Source organism: Lutzomyia longipalpis, chromosome 2 (genome assembly GCF_024334085.1).
Source record: "Lutzomyia longipalpis isolate SR_M1_2022 chromosome 2, ASM2433408v1".
NCBI classification, from domain to species: Eukaryota; Metazoa; Arthropoda; class Insecta; order Diptera; family Psychodidae; genus Lutzomyia; species Lutzomyia longipalpis.
This window is the reverse complement of record NC_074708.1, coordinates 17984861-18005494: the sequence shown is the minus strand read 5'-3', so window position 1 is coordinate 18005494 and position 20634 is coordinate 17984861. Positions and strand designations below refer to the sequence as shown.

Genomic DNA, 20634 nt, shown 5'->3' with positions numbered 1-20634 from the left:
TTCGTGTGGTAGATGAGGGTCACACAGCACACAGCAGAGTGGATGTTTCGTGTGGTTTATCCTAACAATGGTATTTGCACCCTGAAACTAATTTAAACAACGTTTGGTCTTTCATTGAAATTCATGGAATGCTTTAAATGTGAATAACAATCATCTGCAAACTCGTTTATCCAAGGTGTTTTCGTATAATATTTGGGATAAACTGAGATAGTACAAAAATAGTCGAAAAAATAAAGCTAGACACATTTTAATAGAAACCGATAACTCCGTAAATAGGTAGAATTTTTATGTTATCCAAAACTAGGATAGTTGTTGGATATTATTGCAGTATAGTTTATTCACTATAGTAATGACATTAAAAGTTATAAAACTTAAATAAAGCTTTAGAATTAATTATTAGGTACATAGATATATTCGTTATCTAAATCCCGTATAGCTAGATACTTTCTTGGATAACACATATCTAGGACTGGGAAGTATTAATACAAAACTCGTGCAAATACAAAACTTAGAATTTTTATTCCTTTATCTAAATTATCCAAATTTAGTATTATTTATCTTTAGATAAACAATTTCTAAATGTTTTATATCAAGGAAAAATAATAATTTCTTTTAATCCCCTTATCCAACATTATCCAAGATAAGAAATTTATTTATTTATTATGTAACCGTAGGTAGATCACGAATGGAATCGTGTGGCAATGTATAAAATATGTAAATTCTTCGCACGACGTATCATTTATTTTTTCATGCCGCTTTCTCTGCTATTGAGCCCGCATAATTTATTATTTGGTGAGCATAGAGACGACGAAACGGGTCCGAAAACGCTAAATATAAGTATGTTTGTGGAAATAGCTTGTGCGCCCTGGCATGTTGCCTGACTAGGCGGCCTCCCCTTTTCGTATTATATGCCATGCGAGAATGGCCTCGACCAAGCATTCGCAGCATTTCCATTATAAACCCAGCCCGTATACAGAAATGAACGTGCTCTACTTGCCATACACAGCAAGGTTCCGCTCCGGGGAATGTTTTTATGGCTCTATATACAATCCACTTTGGTACATATGTGCAGTATTATATCTCAGGCACGTTGAGAGGACTGACTGGCTCAAAAAGCATTGCACACTAGAGGCTCTTCTCCGTCGCAATTTCAAGCACACCACCATGCTATGAGAATGAATGATCGATCGCAACATCACTCAAAATTAATCTCCAACATTATATATGGGAAACATAATGAAATCCAAACTAAGCTCGATAAGGCCAAAGCATCGGCCCAGGGTAAATTGTGTTTTCGTTAAAATGGATTTCTCTTCCTGGGTGGGAAAGCAACATAGTATAATGGCGAAAAAGGTGCTCATAAAAGAAGATTTTATCGTTCCAGCTCCGAGATGTTATGGGATATTATTTCTGTTACCCTAGCAACAGGAATAAAACTCCCATCGATTTTTTAAGCACCACTCTCGTCGCACGATGCTCACTCAGCGCTAACTCAATCGCTGACTAGATAAAGTTACGCAATTAGCGCTTCAACTACCATTCTACGGAACATGGGTAATTTAATATATACATACATATCTACACGCTATGACCGTTCACGGTTCCATGATTAACACCACTTTTTTTTCACCTCGCCTATGTACTTTTGCGTTTCGTATTTCACGAATAATGAAATTAACATGATTTCACAATAACTTATGTATATATGTACATAGCATTCGACGAAATTATATATGAATCATTAAATAAATATGAGTAGGTAAGTATTTTTTTTATTGATCACAAAATGAATTTATTGAGAGTGTCTGCTTTCTAAATATTTTTTTAAGTAGTTACAAACCTTGCTCTTTTGTATATCTTCTGCTACCCCTTTCAACGTTTAGGGGTAAGCTTAGAGGTGATTTTAAGCGATCGTTATTAACAACACCCCCCTAAAATTCTTCGAAGGACTCTTAAATAAAATATTATTGGTAGATCAATAAAATCAATAAAATATCACGACTTTCCTTTATATAGTACACAAGAAGGTACATAATGTCGTACAATGGAAAATTCTAGATATTTTGAGGGGGATGAAACTACACAAAGAAATCAAGTATTATGGCGTATTCGAAGCTACTGAAAATTATAAAATACGTTTTATACTTTTAATATTAGACCTAATATTACAACTTTAGAATAGATCCATAAAATGCTACCTTTCACTAATTTCTTTCGCTGCTTTTGTGAATGTGTAAGTTGAACACTCCCGAAAAAAGACGAAAATGACGAACACCCCTTTAAAGCTCTCAAGCACACATTGACAAAATCGAAGAAAAATCAAGAGGGCTGCATTTCATGTTAGCACGATTTAGTCACAGGCAGAAAGGATAAGAGTTCAGAAGTTTAAACATTAAAGCATTTGAATTTTCTTAAAATAATGAATACAAGTCTCAAGTTATGACAGTGATAGATATCAACGAAATTCGACTACTACGAGTGATGTGTGTAAATTCCGTAGTGTAATGTAGTGATTGATAGTGATTATTAAGTAGTAAAGAGTGGCAATTGATCGGTAGATTACCATATTTGGCGACGAGGATAAAAAAATATCTTTGTAGAAAAGATCAAAATTAGAAAAAAAAAAAAAGGAATATTATGAAAAATTTAAGTTGTAAAGTTCAGTTGAGCAGGGAAAAGGCCCATCATAAGGCTTATGAAGCCATCAACAAGGTAGAGAGAACCGGGTCTTTATGGTTTCTCAGATAATCCGCCTCCATTCTTCATTTCTTTCAGAATAACCTCACAGTAAGAACTCAAAACGTTACAGTATGCTTCTCAACAATTAATCTTTAAAAAAATAGACAGAAATATTATTTACATATTTTAGGGGTAGTTTGTTATATAATACCTACTAATTACTTTTAATTAGTTAAAAATTCTAGGAATAATTAACACAGAACTGGTACCTATTATATTATAAATACACATGTGGGTAGTTAACTCCAATTATTACATTTTTCCACGCCAATTTGCTCTTCATCAATTATTTTACTAACTTTTACTTACCCTCTTCTGTTTTGTGTTTTGCAATGTGAACACGTGAGGCCTCATCATTCACAGACTCACATGACAAACTGAAATAGAAGCAGGGAATAGCAATGGATCACGTCAATCAGTTGAAAAAAAAATAAATGCATACGTAGAAAAAAAAATTGCGTTAGTTTTTCCAGTGTTAAAAATTCAGTGATCGTGAGTAGTCTATTTTAATAAAATAATTAAATTAGTAAGTAGAATATAGATGTAGTGTTTTGGTATGTATGGGAGACCGGGGTTAAAAAAAAAAGTCACTAAAGGGTTTAGAAAAAGCTCAAAATATCATATTTCCCTAATAGATAAAGAAAAATGTTTAGCTCATTTTTTTAAAGGAAATTTACTGCTCTATAACTCTTTCTCAGATCATTTGGTTCTATCTAACTAGGTAATATGATATTTTAGGCTGTTTTCCAAACCCTTAAGTGACTTTATTAGCCCCATCCTCCCCTACATATTGAATAATCAAGCCATAACGTTAATTAACTAACCAACTATGTCCTATATTTTATTTAAAAAAAATTCGTATAATGCATTTGAGGATAAAGCTATGGTACGAATCATCTTCACAGTTGCGCCTGAAAAGTATTACAACAACTCATCTTATTACATATTTTATGTGTTTACTTTACACCACAATATTTGCAGAAAAGAGGGTGTGTAACTTTGTATTGAAAAATGAATGTTAAGAAAGCTCATAAATTTATAAAAGTTTATTGCTCACAACTCAACCTCTCTTGATTACTTCAATTTAAAATCAATACCTACTATAAAACGTCCGGACAAATGTCCTTAATTGAATGAAATTATAGTAATTAAACCGAATGAAAAAAAAATCAAATTGAATCAAATAAAAAAATTATAAAAATAATATAGAAGGCGTCTTTTGAAGTTAAATAGCACGTGTTTTTTTTAAATTACACCACACGTCCTCGTGATGCCATTAAATAATGTAGGTAGGTGTAGAGAAATTTATATTTAGCCAAGCTATAATAACATTTATTTTAGCCTTGTGTTCACAGTCTCACGCTTTTTTATTATTTATGAATCCAATGTGAATTATATATAAACTATACTTATGAGATTTTCCTACACAACATTACCTACACAAAAATATTTAAGTATTTTTTCGTTAATGTTAAAACAATCCAAAATGCATTTCAAGGTCCACCAGAGAAAGATCTACAATGTTGGTTTATTTTATGGGTGAAAAATGTGTAGGTTGAAAGATAAAATCATTTGCCATATGGTCAACTTCTATGCAGGTCGAAAGATCGAATTGTGTTCATAGAAGAGGGCGTTTTATGAAATATACCCACACAAAAAAAGAAGCTTTTGTAACAATGAAACGTAACAACATTTTGGAGAATAGAATAACAAAAGTTTCATCAATATTAATGCGCCATTGTCATTTAAATTTTTTTCCTACTTGTTAAAAGGGGAGAGGAAATTCAGAGAATTTTCCTTTAAAATTAAAACTCTGGAATATTTAATTATGGTAATTAACTCTGTCATCGTCTACTTGCTTTCAATTTTTTTGTGAGACTTTTTAAAATCACCCCCTTTAAACATACTAGCATAACGAACAAACCTCTAAAAAAATGTGAAAGCTCCTATCTGAAAGGGTACTGCAAAAGAAGGAAATGATGTCTGCTGAAAATGTTTTTGGTCAGTATATAGGGTATGTATGGGTATGCTATTGGGAACAGTGAACCACTAGTTTGATTAGTTTTTTCTTGAAAGGTTAAACAAAAAAAGAAGAGCTTTCGTCCAAAATTAAGCAACGGAAGTTGTTTTTTGTACGATCTAAGAAAAATCGTTTGAAGTATCATAACGAAAAGATTAAACGGATTAAACCAATAGAAACTTTCAGTCAATTTATTTAAAAGTTTAAAAACAACATTAAGACAACCAATGCTCAAGCAAACATTGAGTATTTCTTATTTACATAAGGACGTGAAGGAATCAATTAAAATCCCTATTTTTTCTATATTTTTCCTCAAAAACATTTCAATTTTCCAGAATAATATTAAAGAGCTCAGCAAATAAATCTATATCTAATAAAGTGTAATTTGTTATTTTCCTCGTACATCCAGTAAAGCATGAAATGTGCCTGTTTTAGGTGTATGAAAGTAGTGTTGTATATTTCTGCCTTAAAGCGCAATTACAGTGCCTTGGAAAAGAGGCAATTTATTTAAAGTGGAGGCATTTGAAAGTCAATTATCGGGTCAACGATTTCAAGACCGGTGAACTATTTCAGAAAAAATAAACTACCTTTAATAGCGCTAGGCGATAAATTGTAGAAAATTGTTAGTTGAAAAATACATTAAAATTAAACCAATTTTTTTTAATTCTTTAAGTTTTTTCACGAACGTGTAGGTGGTTCGTAGCTGTTGATTTGCTGTAGACTAGAATAGAACACTAAATAATCTACACTATTAGTATTTGAGCTCGTATTTATAAATTGAACTCATTTAATAATAATAAATTCCATGGTTGAGCATAGCTATGTTCTATGTAATTTAACATGTTACATTCTATGTAATGTAACCTTTATAACTTTTAGGTCTTTAAGTGGTTAAATTAAGGTCTTAAAAAGTCTTTAATTGGGTTTTCGAAATTCCTTCGAGGGTAAACAAATTTGGGAATAAATTAATCATTAAATCAAGACACTAATCACAATAAATTCAAGTATTGAGAATAAAACTTTTTTTGCATTAAAATTTTTGATGATATGTTGCGACATTCAACTGCATAGTTGAGTTGCGAGGGGGGAATGAATTTCTCAATTTTTTATCGCATTTCCGATAACAAAGTTACTGATTCAGATACAACGTAAAAAATATAATTTTGCGAATGGCAATGAGTAAGGTTAATAACAATTTGCCTAATTAAAAATTGTAATGATCAACGATCGGTGAAGTGAGCCTTTTCAAAATAATTCGAAAAATGTTTATGTTATCATTTTTCAAAGTAAATACGTAGATTTATTATTTATTTATATTATTTATTTACTATTCATTTAAAAAACACTTTTTTTTTTAATCAAACATAAAAATCTAATTTTAACCCTTTCGTGACAATATTGAAATGTTAAGGGGATGAAGAAAAGGGAAACTCACGCACTCGAAACGTCGCACGTGAAAATAAATCGAGAAAATATAAAGAAGGTCCTTCCCGTGTTTTAATCAGCATAATCATCATTCAACCGAACTCTCAACATTTACGTATATTAGTAAGAGTCCTAGTGTAAGCTTTCAATCGCTTCTGATAAATGCGAATACTTTTTCCGCACCATAAGTTTCATCATTTTGAAATAATTTTAATTGTGTTCACTTTCTTTATCCAATTAAATCGTACTCAATTGACACCAAAGGGTTAACTCTATTAAGTTTTCATTTACTTTACTGAAAATTTTGAGTCATGAAAGTGGAGAAAAGTCGTAAAGAAAGGCAGCGTATCAGATCAGAATCCATCCACTAGTAAGACTTCAGTGCAAAGTTAGTTTGAATAGTATATCAGTTTTTTTTTAAATCGTTCCAAATAGTTAGTGCCTACAAAGAAAATAAAAATTCGTAGCATTGTTCGTCAAATTTCGTGAAAGGTTCGTAACTCCAATGCTTTTACATGGGAAAATTCACCTTACGAATGGTTAACCCCATTCGTAAAATGGGGTTAACCTCCCTGGGAGTGAGATCCCATTTTACGAACCTGGAGGTGAATTTTCCCATGTAAAAGCCGTAAAAGCATTGTAGTTACGAACCTTTTACGAAATTTGACGAACAATGCTACGAACTTTTATTTTCTGTATAACCTTTATGACAAAATGGCGTCACATTAAATATCTTTAAAAACTGTTTTCGGTATTTAAAGCCTTCAAAGCACATACTTTAAAACTTTAAACTTATTTCTTAAGAAAAAATCATAAAAAAAGGTTTCCATGCTTTCACAGAAATAGATAGGCATCGTTTTCAATTATTTTTAGGCACATAATAAAAAAATAATGGTCCTTAATGACGTAGAGTTCTTTGAAAATAACAAAATGTCAGACAGTCATAAATGTGAGGGTCTTCTTACGCTAAAATGAGGTTTTCTTCTTTCTTAGAAAAAAATAAAAATCTTTGAAAACCGGTTCGACAGGCCATTTTTATCTTCACGCTCATTGTCCTGGGATGAAGAAAAAAAAACCCTCTTTTTTGGTGATAAAGCTTGCTTCTATAGAAATATGATGAGGGAACAAAAACGAAGAGAAAGACGAAAAGGGACTCTGCAGATGTTAGACATCTGCACTGGAAATCCCATCAACTTGATGATGTGGCATTTACTGGTGGAGAGAAAATGCCAGGCACAGAATTTACTTTGGGAATGGTATGTGAATAACCCCGTGGTGCGGGAATTATACGAACGACACGAACACAGCAGTTGTCCCTCCTCTCTCCCGTCCGACCGTTGAGCTGAAACGTTCGCTGCCGAGTTCGTGTTTCCGCTTGAAGCCCACTCTCATGGCTATATCCAAGTATAAATACGATTGCGATCAATGTTGAAACTGTCTGGGCGAGTCCATTCTCTGAACCGAGCAAGGGGACGCCGCCATCGGAGCTCTGAGTGCGAGAGTTGAATAAATAAACTCGAACCGCTCGGGTGCGCGATTAATTAAGGTCGAACAATTCAGCAATTTATTGCGGTCTCACCATTCGTTCATCGAAAAGCTCCTTTTATTATTATAATTACATTCTTCACGTCACTAGCATGACCCTGGAGTTGGGCTAAATGTAAGGAATTTCATGAGAAATTATCACTAATGCGATAATTCGACTTGAAAATTAATTTTGTAAAATGTTTAGATAAGCGAGGTCGGAAAAGGAATTTCTTTGGAAGTCCAAAAGTCAGCCTGCCTCCACTCAGCTCTTATCTTTGTTTGTTTTTCATGTGAATTCCGATAAGAAATGCGAGCCGAATGAAATATGACGGGCAATTCTCACTATGTATTTAAAATAAAATAAAAAAAACCAAGCTTTATATTTCTAACGATAAAACGTTATCCGCTTTTTAATATCCTTTATTTAAAACATTTAATTACATCCAACTTCACGATCTATACATTTTATGACCTATATCGGTTGAAGTGGTATTTATTTTATTTACACCACTCGCATAAAATGTCTAATTTCAGCCACAGCATGTCGCATTCCGTTCTGACGGCTATAAAGTGATGTGCTATACAAGAAAATAAACCACAATAATTCAAACAATTTTTATTTTAAAACTAATCTTAAACTCAATTTCCTAATTTTTACCTCAATTGCCATTTTTAAAATATTTTGGCAAGCTAGCAAGCTCGTTTTGCCAAGTTTTCTCTTTTTATGCTGAATTGTACATTTTTGTTAAACATTCGAACCACAAAACCTACATACTTTCTCAAATGGCCATATGGCTAAACTCACCGAGGGATTGGATGTTTTATTTCACATTTCCGGTTTACATTTAATTAACGAACAAGGAGAGGGTGAAGAGGAAATTGTGCATAAAATGAGGTCATATAGGTAGTTGTTCAAAACACATTTTCACCTAAGCTTTTGTGGTGGATTCATGAAATAAAAAATAGAACACACTCAATTGACAGACAAGGACAAATACAAGTAAAATTTTAATTTGTTCGATAATCAATACAGTGACCTTGTTTCTTTGATCCACCAGCGTAAGCCATTGGAATTAATAATGAAAGAAGCTTTGCCAATGACACCATGATGCATTTCACACACAAATAACAGGTCTCAAATAATATGAATTTAAAATGTCCCAGGGCGACGATTTAGAGAAGCAGCAATGTTTGATTTGTTTTTAAGACTTTTTTTATTGACTGCTGATTGTGTATCCGTAGTGCCATAAAATAGAGGTAGTTTTGCTTATTACCTTCTAATGAAGATCTTTTGGGCTAGATACTGGTTTGGTCAGTAACCAGTTCTTGTCAGTAATTATGAAATTTTTTGAACTATTGATTTTGACAGTGATTGGTATCTAACAGCGTTTGGTTTAACAGACATGCTTAAATTTTCTGTCCGTAAATTCTATTTCTTTTTATGAAAACTGAAATAATAAAAAAGAATTTATTAATTTCACTGTAAACAAGTAAAAGTAAAAAAAAAATCTTATTAGCTTTCTCTATTAGTTTATTTCAATTTGATCCTACTTTTTCAAATTAAAAAGTTGAGAAAATTAACTGCCCTTTATATCCATATTCAGGTATAAAATATGTCGCTAACACACCTCTCTTGTTTTTCGCTGCAGAGTTATCATGGAGATAACAAGATTAAAGCTCATACGTGCGCGATTATAAAGCTAATGAAAGTTCGAATGCTAAAGCTCCATGTTACTGAAATCAAACATTTATATATTTATTTCATTATTGGTTTCTGCAAAAATATCCTGCTTAGGGGAGAGCGGGGTTAAAAAAGTCACTTAAGGGTTTAGAAAAAGCTCAAAATATCATATTTCCCAAATGGATAAAGCGAAATGTATAGTCCAATTCTTTAGGATATTTCTTGCCCTACAACTCTTTCTAAGATCATTTTGTTCTATCTAGCTAGGAAATATGATATTTTAGGCTTTTTCCAAACCCTTAAGTGACTTTATTAGCCCCGCCCTCCCCTATACGATTTCTATAATCGTTTTAAAAGAATGTGAGAAGTCTTTATTTTATTGTCTTTGGAACTTTTCTTTTCGGAGTTTCTTCAATATTTTAAGATTTTTTGCTGAGTAATCCTAGTTTAAGAAAAGCTTGTGTATGAAAGGAATTGAGCTGTTGTAGATACGTAAAAATATTTTACTACAAAAAGCTACAATTGAGCTCAAAGTTTTCTTGTTGTGAACGAGCTTTCTGTTTCTTAAACCAGAAAAAAATTAATCAACATTTGTGGATCACGCTGTTCTTCATTTTCTTTCTAAAATACAAAATTTTCATTTCAAACAATATTCATTATGTATTTCAACAAAATTTATTTAAATCAGCAAAAGAAAATGATTTGAAATTCAAATTAATAAATTATTATTCTTTTACAGAAAAAAGTTTTCGAAATTGAAAAAAAATGAATAAAATATGCACACAAAACACACAAAAAACCAAGATTATGAAAGGTTGTCTTATGCAAAGAAAATAACCATCTCAAGCACCGTTAGTGGTTTCTCTTGCAGAGCTAATGATGAAAGAGTGTAAAAAAAACACAACTCAGGTTATGTGGAAAATACATTCTAGCAGCTCTTGGAATATAGCCGAACACGCTAGAAGAGAAATGTAGTTGAAAATTTCCTCCCCTTTTGCTTCACACACCATTCGTGCTAATGTTGCTTTTTCATATTAAAAAAAACTTTCAATACGAAACTTTTGTTCCATGTTGAGGAGATGAATTTTTCCAGGTTAAACCGAAATAAAATTCATTTCCAGTGTTTATAAACTTTTTGGATTTTCCCACAAACTTTCTATATTCGTTGATTTTTAAACCGTTAACGAGAAAGTGAGACGGCACTTTTATGATGTACGTTTACTTAATTGACTTGGCACAGATTAGTTTGAGCCAAGATATTGATGAGTGGTGAATGCCAAAATATGCAAACAAAAAAAAAATTTTATCTATGCTTTTTGGTTAACATCATTATCGGATATTTTTTTATTTTTTTAATTTACGTTAAAACCATTAAAGAAAAGTCAGTTGGTTAGACTACAGTGAATGATTTGATTATAGCACCGTAGTTTAACCAATGTAAAGCTTTGATCAAATAATGCAAAAGTAAACAGATTTTTATGGTATCCGATTTGTGAAGAAAATGAGCATTCAAAACAATCTAGGTCAACATGAACCAAAATTGGGATTTATTTATTTTAATCTCTTCAATTTTCGAAATTGAATTATTTTTCGTAAAATTGTGAAATGGACCAAATGAGTCATCCTAAAGCCAAATAAATTCCTGGATTTCTATGTAACTATGACTGACGCAATCACTTCTTTCTTGGGAAATTAAACAAAATAATTTCTTTCGAATAAAAAGATTTTTAAGTTTTTAAATTTTTGTGAAAAAAAAATTTATTGATTAGGTAGGTATGTAATTTTTTATACCTTATAAAATGTTATGGAAAAATAGTTTTATCCATGAAAATCTTTACAATATATTTTTAGCTGTGTTTCTTTCAGACACAGCTTTTGTGTACCGAGCAAAATCGAAAGTCGTCAGATCGGGCTCAAACTTGGGATGAGCACGAATTAGGGTCTCCACATTCCAAAAAACGTATGCGCCAAAAAAAAAATTTTTCCGGCCGTCCGTCCGTCCGTCCGTCCGTCCGTCCGTCCGTCCGGCCGGCCGGAACCTAACGCTAAATTGCAAGAGAACGGTGATAGATAGAGACTTGCGGTAAACGGCAAAGTTTAAATATCGACCGGAAGACATCCGATTATGAGGTCAAATCCACCCCCCCTCCCCTCCGTCCGCCATTTTGAATAACCACAAAATTTTGTTTTCGCTATATCTCAGCCGCTATTATAGCTAGAGGGCTGAAATTTTGATATGTTGTAGGGGCCATCAAGAGCTTTCCAACGATACATCATTTTCGAAAATCGGTCAAGCCGTTTAGTCAATATGGCCGCCACAATTTTTCATCAAAAATCGACCATAACTCGAAAACGGCTTGACCGATTTTGATCAACCCGGGGTCAAATGAAAGATCTCAACAAACCCTACAACTTTCTAGAACATCCGAAGTTTCAAAAGTGACCGCTAGGGGGCCAAAAATCAAAAACAAAATTTTCGATGAGTTTTCGATGAATATCTCGAAAACGACGACATAAATTTTTTTCATTTTTTGATATGTTATAGCTGACCATATTATCTAGCTCCATGCCAAAAATGAAGAAAATCTATGGATCCGTTCTCGAGATATAGCCTTCCAAAGTTGGCATGTCATATCTCGGGTTCTACAAGTCCGATCTTGATCAACTCAAGCGCAAATGAAAGGTTTCGAGAAACCCTACAAATGTCTAGAACATTGGAACTTCGAGAAATGACCGCAAGAGGCGCTACAATCAAAAACAAAGTTTTCGAAAATTTCGAACTCGAATTTTTCGAAAATGGCGTCATAAATTTTTTTCATTTTTCGATATGTTATAGCTGACTTCAAGACCTTTCAAACAAAAAAAAATTTATGAAAATCTATGGATCCGTTCCCGAGATATGGCGTTTTAAAGATTTCTTGGGGGATGACTTTTCTACTTTTCCCGACTTTGCGCGTATTTAAATTAATTCGCGTTTTGGGTTTGCTCTCACAAAATTGGTACACTGAAAGAAACACAGCTCCCGTAAGCTTGGTCAGCTTACCAGTACATTTTTATCTCAAAATGAAGAAAATAGATTTTTTATATGATTTTATATAAAATATTTAATATTGCCTAATTACGCTCTACTCTTTCTTATTTATAATATCCAAATATTTCTCAATGCTATAATTGTAGTTACAATGAATAAAACTCTTGATAAAACTAATTTGTACTGCTGCAACCAATCAGCATAAATTTAATACTTAATTTGGTTAAACAAAACTACAGCCTAATACTGAAGACAAGATAAAATGTAAATGCGCAGTTACAATAAATTTCCATAGATAAATTAACGACGCGTTTGCTTAACGAGATTTTGGTCTGGTAGTGTGGGTTGCGAAAACAAGGCAAAGTAATATGTACTATATATGTAGGTATATAGGCAGTAGGTATTGACGTAGCGGTAGTAACGCAGAGCCGCAACTGGGTGTAGTTAGAAGGCGTTGGTTTTCTCGGGAAGTCATCGGCCGGAGTCGGTACGTACCCCACTCTTGTGCCGTTGCAGGCTGGTAGCACATATTTCCCAGAAAGCGTCGTCGAGAATCACTTTCAGTTGCCCTCAGTAGACCCGGAGATCCTAAACGAGAAGCAACGTGGTTTTTGCTCGCTGTCGAGCATTTTCCTCTCCCATCCAATTGGCATTTTCGAAAATACCGATTTGGCTACGAAGAGAGCGTGTAGTGACGCCGATTGCATGCTATATGGGCATCGCGTGTGTAGTTTCTCTGTAGTCAGCACCGTGCTCACAAGCGGGAGTAAGCGAAAGAGAGGAGAAAGAGCAGTTCAAAAGAGAAGCAAAGAAACTTTTTACAGTGTAGCACCGCTGTGTGCTCTGCACAAACACGGAGAGACTTTTAGTATCGCAGGAGATTCCTAGGCGTAAGCACTTGCTGCACAAGGGGTGCTCAACAGCACGGTGAATTGAAAACAACAATTATACATAGCACAGTGTGTTGTTCAACTTCTTGTACAAGACATCATCCATAAACATTATAGCATGTAAGAAGTGTGTTGGAGTCACATTAAAACCACCAAAATATCACAATTTTATTAATCCGGTGCTTTTTTCTTCATTTCTCTTTAGATACACGGATGATGTGTTTTTGGCGAAACTGAATTAAATGTGAGGAGAATTTTAAGAGAAAGAGAGGAGAGAAAAGAATATTATACAATGCAAGAATTAACAGCAGGTAATTAAAAAAATCAAAAGCAACACACAGCAAAAGGGGATACAGCATCCTTGCTATATATCTTGAAAGCTCACATTGAAAAAAAAAACGTCCGTGAAAAAGCTCCCCAAAGGTCGCAGATATTCTCAAATGATTGAGTCAGGTAAATTGAAAGCACTCAATCTATGTTTCTGTTTATGTTTTGACGCTAATTATGCAGCACGTGCCATTCCCACTATTTAGTGCTTCAATTCACACCCTCCCACCCTCGAATTTATTACACCAATACTTCACACCACTCTCTACAATACCCGGCATACGAAAATTTTTTTTTGCACAAAAACAATTCATTACAAAAATGCTTTGACTTCTCATGCTTCTTAAATACAGAACAACTAAACAAATAATCTATCTCCTATTCCTTCATACAATTTTCTTTTATCATACACGGATAACATTTCCGTTCTAATGTCTGTTCCAAGACGTTCGTTTTTTTTTCTTGACGGAATTGCAAACATGCGCAATGGATTTTCTGGTTCACAGACTTCATGTTGGATGTCTTCACCAAGTGTACAAATTATTATCCATTCTTGGCTGGAATATAATACTCACTCAGGATAAACTGAAGGCCTAATTATCACACATAGTTTTGTGTGTTTAATAGTCAAGATCAATAAAATTGTACACAAGAAAATTCAATTTTTAGTTTTTTTTTTCAAAAAAAAACTTGGAACTCACTGTAAAATGTAAAAGAAGTTCATTGACAATATTAGCGTACTTTGGAACTTACATTTACGTAATACGTATAATACGTAACAATAAAACTAAAGATTGTAAGAAGAGATATTATCAAAATAATGTGGTGCAGTTCGTTAAAGGGACCTAATTTGACAAGTGTGTCAATAAACCGGCAGTACGTTTTTCTGACGTAAAGTAAAATTGGCTATTTTAGCTTACCAAGAAATAACCAAAAATTACGTAGAGTTTAGGCATACACTAAATTAAACATTAATTAAGTTTAAGTAGTTTGTCAGAATAGGGTTGTTACATGAATCATCGCTGTAAGGAAAAAAAGTCCTAAATTATAATTTAAAAATTGAAAAATTTAAATTTTTAATTAAACGTTAGAAAAGAAATCATAAAATAATTTTCGAAATTCAAAACTATTTTCCAAAATTAGACGCAACGATGCGCATTAATAAATAAATAGGTAATTAGTCACACGATATTATTTTTCCATTTTTAGCTGACTCTATTAAACCTATTTCAATAATCTTAAATGACTGTAAGATATTTTTTTAAATATTAAGGGAGGATTCCGATGTATAAAAGGTCAAGGAGGAAACATTTTTCTTCCTTTTTTAGATTTTTTTGGTAAAATGACTTGCTTTTTAAAGATTTGTTAAAATGTATATGGAATGGTTTCGGTTTTTTTTTAAAAAGAATTTCATCTATACTTTTTTTTTTCTTTTTATGTGTGATTCTTACGAAGAAAAGAATAGCACAGCTTCTGTGTCCACTCTAAAACTCAAAGTCTTTGGATCTTTAAGCTGTCTTTTACATATTTAATTTACCCTTTTTTCTAAAAGCTGTTTAAAAAAGAAAAATTGTTTTTTAACAAAGAACTTCTATTTTTTTTAAGGATGAAAGTTCTGAAAATCTAATAAGAATTTTTTTGTTTTAATTTTATAAATCAGGAAGAAAAAACTTTTTTCTCTTTTATTATTTTATATTAACGAAATACATTCATTAAATGGGTTTGCAATTTCAAAAATAGTGAAAAAAACTTCATAAAACTCATAAAACGAGACCGACACGTTAATTGGAAACAGTTGATCCACAAAAAAAGAAACCGGAAAATTTTGAACAATAAAATTTTTAGTTATTCTTATACATGTAATTTTAAATTTTATGCGACATATAAAACTGAAGTATTGTGTTTATTATGCAAATTTTTGCGATAACGTTTCTTTTATGACTCGTTTTCGCTCATTCGGTTTTTTTTTAAATATTTGATTTGAAAAATTGTTCTTTTTTCATGTCAATTTTTTAAAAGTTTATTTTTTAAATAATGGTTTTATTCGTTTTATAAAAAAATATATATATAAATGATAATAGATATGAAAAAAAACGTAAATATTATCATATTTAATTAATCTTAATTGAATGGTTGAGGTTAAAAAGGGTATCATTAATAGAATTATCATTTTTCTTTCCACTTCTCTTTTGTATTTTTATTTTTATTTTTTTTTTTTTTTTTTGCCACCCTCCCACCCGATTTAGAAAGTCTGTAGTCACAAGGGGACTACAAGACTGCAGTCTTGAGCCAAGCCAGTTGCCTTACAGGAAGACCATATTCCGTTTCAGGAAATCAGCGATTCCCATCAACGGCCCCAATTTCCTTTGTTCAAAGGCATTTTTATTTTTATATTTTTTATCTAAAATAATAGGGAAAGAAATGAATAAAACGAACTTTTTTTTTTTCAATAGATTAAGTTTTGTAAAATTAACGATTTTTCAACACGTCTTACAAAGAATTAGGTAAAACGGAAAATTTGGTCTGTCTTGCCCGGAAAAAAAATATTTTAAGCTTTTCCTTAACCCTTGTCAACCCTTTTTGTATAGATTTTCTTTTATTATCCAGCTTTATTTCAAAATTGTAGATAAGACAGCCAAAAAATAGAAGAATAATCTAGATCCTAGACACGAGATATGAATATTTTCCGTAGTTCATGGAAGAGAAATTTTCACTCCGAAGCAAAGTATTGAGCTTTAAAGCTCTCTAAAGAAATTCATAGCGATGTCTTTAATATCTTAACGGGAACGCCTTTTTGAGGTCATTCAACCGAAGAAAACCGAAGAAGAAAACCTCTTCTGGTCTTCTATAAGCATCTGTGCAAATAAAATTCAACTCATAATAACCTTTCTTCAGTTATATGTTGTACTTCTAAGAAAAAGATAAAATAAGTAGATGGGAAAGCTCAGTCACATCAGTTATGGACTTAAATGCACCTGATGCCAGATTATTTTCTACATTCACACATACATGAAACACAGAGCCAATCATTATGCTTTATGCTGCTGCAGGTGTTTGTCTCTTTGGGGTCTCAAGGGATGGTTATCTGCATGAAATTCCTTGTAAAGTTTAAAACTGAAAAACTATTCATTGTCCAATCACATTGTAAGCTTATTTTCTGCACCTTTTCTCCTGGTTTCTTGGTTCTAAAAAGCAGTGGAGCTTTAATTTTAGATGTTTCTTTCATAAGAATAAATCATAATTTTATTCTTTTAATAATTTTTACTTAAAATAAATTCTTCTTGTTTATCCTTTCAGAGGAACTCGAAGTTTTGTGTGATTTGCAAATAGACGATATCTTCAGGGATGAGGATATTGTACCCATTGATGGTGGATCCCAGGAAGGAGATCAATCGGGGATCCTTAGTGCGGAAGACCAAGGAGATGTTCAAGCTTTAGTTGAAGCTGTAGATCTCGTTCCAAATATCGATGAAGAGCGGATAGAAGAAGAAAAAAATGAAGAGCCTCAGGCGGAACAGATGCCAGTTTTGGTTGAAATTCCCCAAGAGACCTCAGATGAGCAGCATGCAATTCTCCCGGAGCTCTCTCCGCTGGGCAATGCCTCGTCTGCATCATCAGACAGTTGGTCGACGACTAGTTCCGAATTGAAACCAAAGCGAGCAAAGAGGAGGTGCATTCCATGCAATCTCACCTTCAAGCATCACTATGATTTCTTTGAACACCACCGGAAGCACGTAGCGATGCCCATTCTGAGGTTGAAGCAACTAACACAGAGAGAGATTGAATTCCAGGAGTATCTCAAGAAGGGTCGGCAGCAATTTCTCTGTGCGCGGAAAAAGACTTCTCCACACTTTGTGCTGAAGAAACCAACGGTTTCGGCAACAGATGGTGATGGGTTGAAGCTGAAGTTTAAATTCCACAACGTTCAGATGAACAATGAGGAGGATCAGCGAATAAATGGGATCAGGGATGAATTTCGGCGGACAATGTTTGAGAAAAAGGGCGAAAAGATATTGAAAGCGTCTGAAATTAAGCAGAGTCCACCTGGGTCGCCGGGATTGACAAATCGAGCACCCAGAGAGCTGATCCCCATTCCGGAATTGCCGAATGATTTAATTCCCCCGGATAGGATTCACTTTGAGTGCCCCACATTGGATGGTTTGGATCAATTTAACAGCGACACGAGTAGCGAGGATGCTTCGGATATTCTTAAGAATCTACTGGAATTCAATCAGCAACCCCCAATGATGGAACCCGAATGGAATGGTCAGGTACCGAATGAATTTATCTCAATTGAAAAGCTAGGGCATGTCTGTCGGGTATGTCATATGAACTTTACGGATCCGGTGCTACTGTTCCAGCATCAGAGGCAGACGGGGCATGAATTACCGCCACAGGGACCATCAATGCCGCCACACGGCCCAGGACAACCGTACCCAATGAGTCAACAACACCCACAGATGCCACGCATGCCTGGAAATCCGATGTACCGTCCTCATGATGCAATGAGCTATGGGCCAAGGATTCGTGATATTCATCCACCTCCGCCGCACCATCAGGGCCCCGGAGGGCAGATGGCATTGCGTCTGCAGCAAATGCGAAATGGTCAATTTAGACCTGTGATGCCCGTCCAATTCTCCAACATTCGAACTCGTCATCCTCCACCACTGTACAGGGTTGGTAGTCCGCAGGGAATGCAGCCCAATGCACCAGCGATGTCTCAACTTGCAAATCGTCAGCAGCAGATGCACATGCAGCCACAGACGCAACAGCAACCCCATATGATGGGTTCTAATCAAGCACCAGGCTATCGGTTTGCCGTATCGAATGGGATGATGATGAATGGTGGATCAATTGTAATGGATCACGGCTACCCACAGTCGCAACATATGATGGGTGAGGCCGGACAGATGCAGTCTCCACTAATGGGACCAATGTATCGTGGTGGTAGACCAGTTCTGCCGCCACGACGTCATTCAATCGCACCAATTGGAATTCGACCGAGTCTCGGGCAATTCCAACCGCCTGCCAAGAAACCCCGAACTGATGGAATGCAACCCCTAGGGGATGGTCCAATGATAACAATGCCACCACGGGCAGAGGGTGTTCCGGTCATTGAAAGTGTTCAAAGTGGTCCGGCGGTGGCTCTTCCACAGCCATCGGAATGCAGTACGAGCAAAAGTAGCCCAACACCATCGGGACAGAAGAGTCCCAAAGCAGTGGCGAATATCTTGGCGACGCGTGGAATTACCGTGACTCAGAGTGATCTCAGCAAGAGCAAGGAGAGTGTTGTGAATGAAAGGGTTATCGAGGGTGGATCCAAGGATAAGATACCCGATGACACGGATAGTGTGGTACAGAAATTGGCTCTCAATAGCTCAGTGAGCATAATTTCAAAGAAGAAAACTCCCGTGTTGACGATTGATGTGACTGAAGAGGAAATGAATGCTTCCGCTCCTGCTGCTTCCTCACCCAAAACCGACGTTGCCAAAATTCCCACACTCAAACCACGACACACCACCTTCCTGTCCTGTCCGGAGGTGCATTGTCAGAAGAAATTCCTCACGGAGGAGGCCTTACAGAGGCACACGCAGAAGGGACATCACAGCAACATCCGGTTTAAGTGTACAAAGTGCAGCGTGATGTTCCCCTCATCGGAGAGTCTCATCATCCATCAGAGACGCGTTCATAAGACCACAAGAATGCCAGGAGAGGAGCTAGGGATCCCAATTGTGGATCTCAATAATTCCCAAAGTAGAATGAAGCTCCTCAGCATGGGCATAAGGAATGTTATCCCACTGGGGAATATCAATAAAGTCTCAAACGGATTCTTCGGCTTACCCCTGGTATGCCTCAAAGGTGCTCCAAATATGGCTCTGTCAAATCTTCAAACAATCGGAGCTGATAGTGTCCTGTCTCTAGGACCAATAAAGTCCATCCTGCCCAAATAGCCCTCATCCCCCGTGGCCAATGATGGAGAATCAAAGGAAATGTGATTATCATCAGAATGTATACAAAAAAAAAGAAGAATTAACTAGTTTTAGTCTATAAAAAATTCCTAACTTCCTAAAGATTATTATGTATGTCAGAATTAGAATCTTCAAAAGAATTATTCGTCTTCTATAATATAGATTGTAAGAAAATAATGTATATAACAATGTTCCTGCAATAACAGATAAAAATGTAAATTTTATCTTCTAATTTATCAAAATTCAATTTGAAACAATTTTCTTTTAATTTTGAATTAATTTTGAGATTATTAGTTACTTTATGAAATATTTATTTGATTTATAATACATATTGTATTGACGAAACTTAATATTAAACCTATCCATTGTATATTATTTATAATTTAGCAAGAAAATAATTAAAAGCAGTGCTATAAAATTCAGCATAATTTGTGTTAATTTCTATGTATTCTTGGAATGTTCTTTATTTTATGATAAATACTATTATTATTTACAGTAGAATATTATGACGGAAATAAACATTTTCTACATTTACAAATCATAATTCGTTGTTTTTTATGGGATGGGTATTCATTATGCAATGTTTTTACACCTGATCAAATGATTTATGTTCCCTACTTTTCACTACATGCATCTCTAATGCTAAAGAGTTGTCGATATTTACACAACTGGAAAACTTCTTTTCCTGTTTATTTTATCAAAAAATAAAAACAGAAAAATGTAAATAACTTCTAACTTCTTCTCATAGTCGTTTTTTTTTTTAATTTCTTTCCAGTAGAAAATTTTGCTGAATATACGAAATAGCTGAATAAATAAAAAAAATCGGTGCATGTTACTTTCTCCAAATACAAAAATTATTTGCTTTCTCCGGTCTAGATTGTGCGCCAGTCAGCATTGTAACTGGATCTTTGAACTCAGAGGAATTTTTCATTGAACTCTTGATACCCAGGGGTGTTTATCTGAATGAAAATCTTCGGATCTTCGGATTATTAATCAAAGATTCAGTTTATTCACCAAGATTCGGA

At 34.2% G+C, this 20634-nt stretch overlaps 1 protein-coding gene across 2 annotated transcripts; it reads left to right on the top strand.

Annotated features, from left to right (window-relative positions):
• Window positions 1-12944: 12944 nt before the first annotated feature.
• LOC129791089 (uncharacterized) lies at window positions 12945-20153 on the top strand. 2 transcript variants are annotated; one of them, XM_055829027.1, is made up of 3 exons: window positions 12945-13433; window positions 13519-13766; window positions 16938-20153. In XM_055829027.1, exons 2-3 carry the CDS (start codon window positions 13754-13756, stop codon window positions 19589-19591), a joined length of 2667 nt encoding a protein of 888 aa, XP_055685002.1. In that variant the 5' UTR covers window positions 12945-13433; window positions 13519-13753; the 3' UTR covers window positions 19592-20153. The 2 variants fall into 2 exon arrangements, with proteins under 2 accessions (XP_055685002.1, XP_055685001.1); XM_055829026.1 differs by having other exon boundaries at window positions 12985-13433; window positions 13519-13624.
• The last annotated feature ends 481 nt before the right edge of the window (window positions 20154-20634 follow it).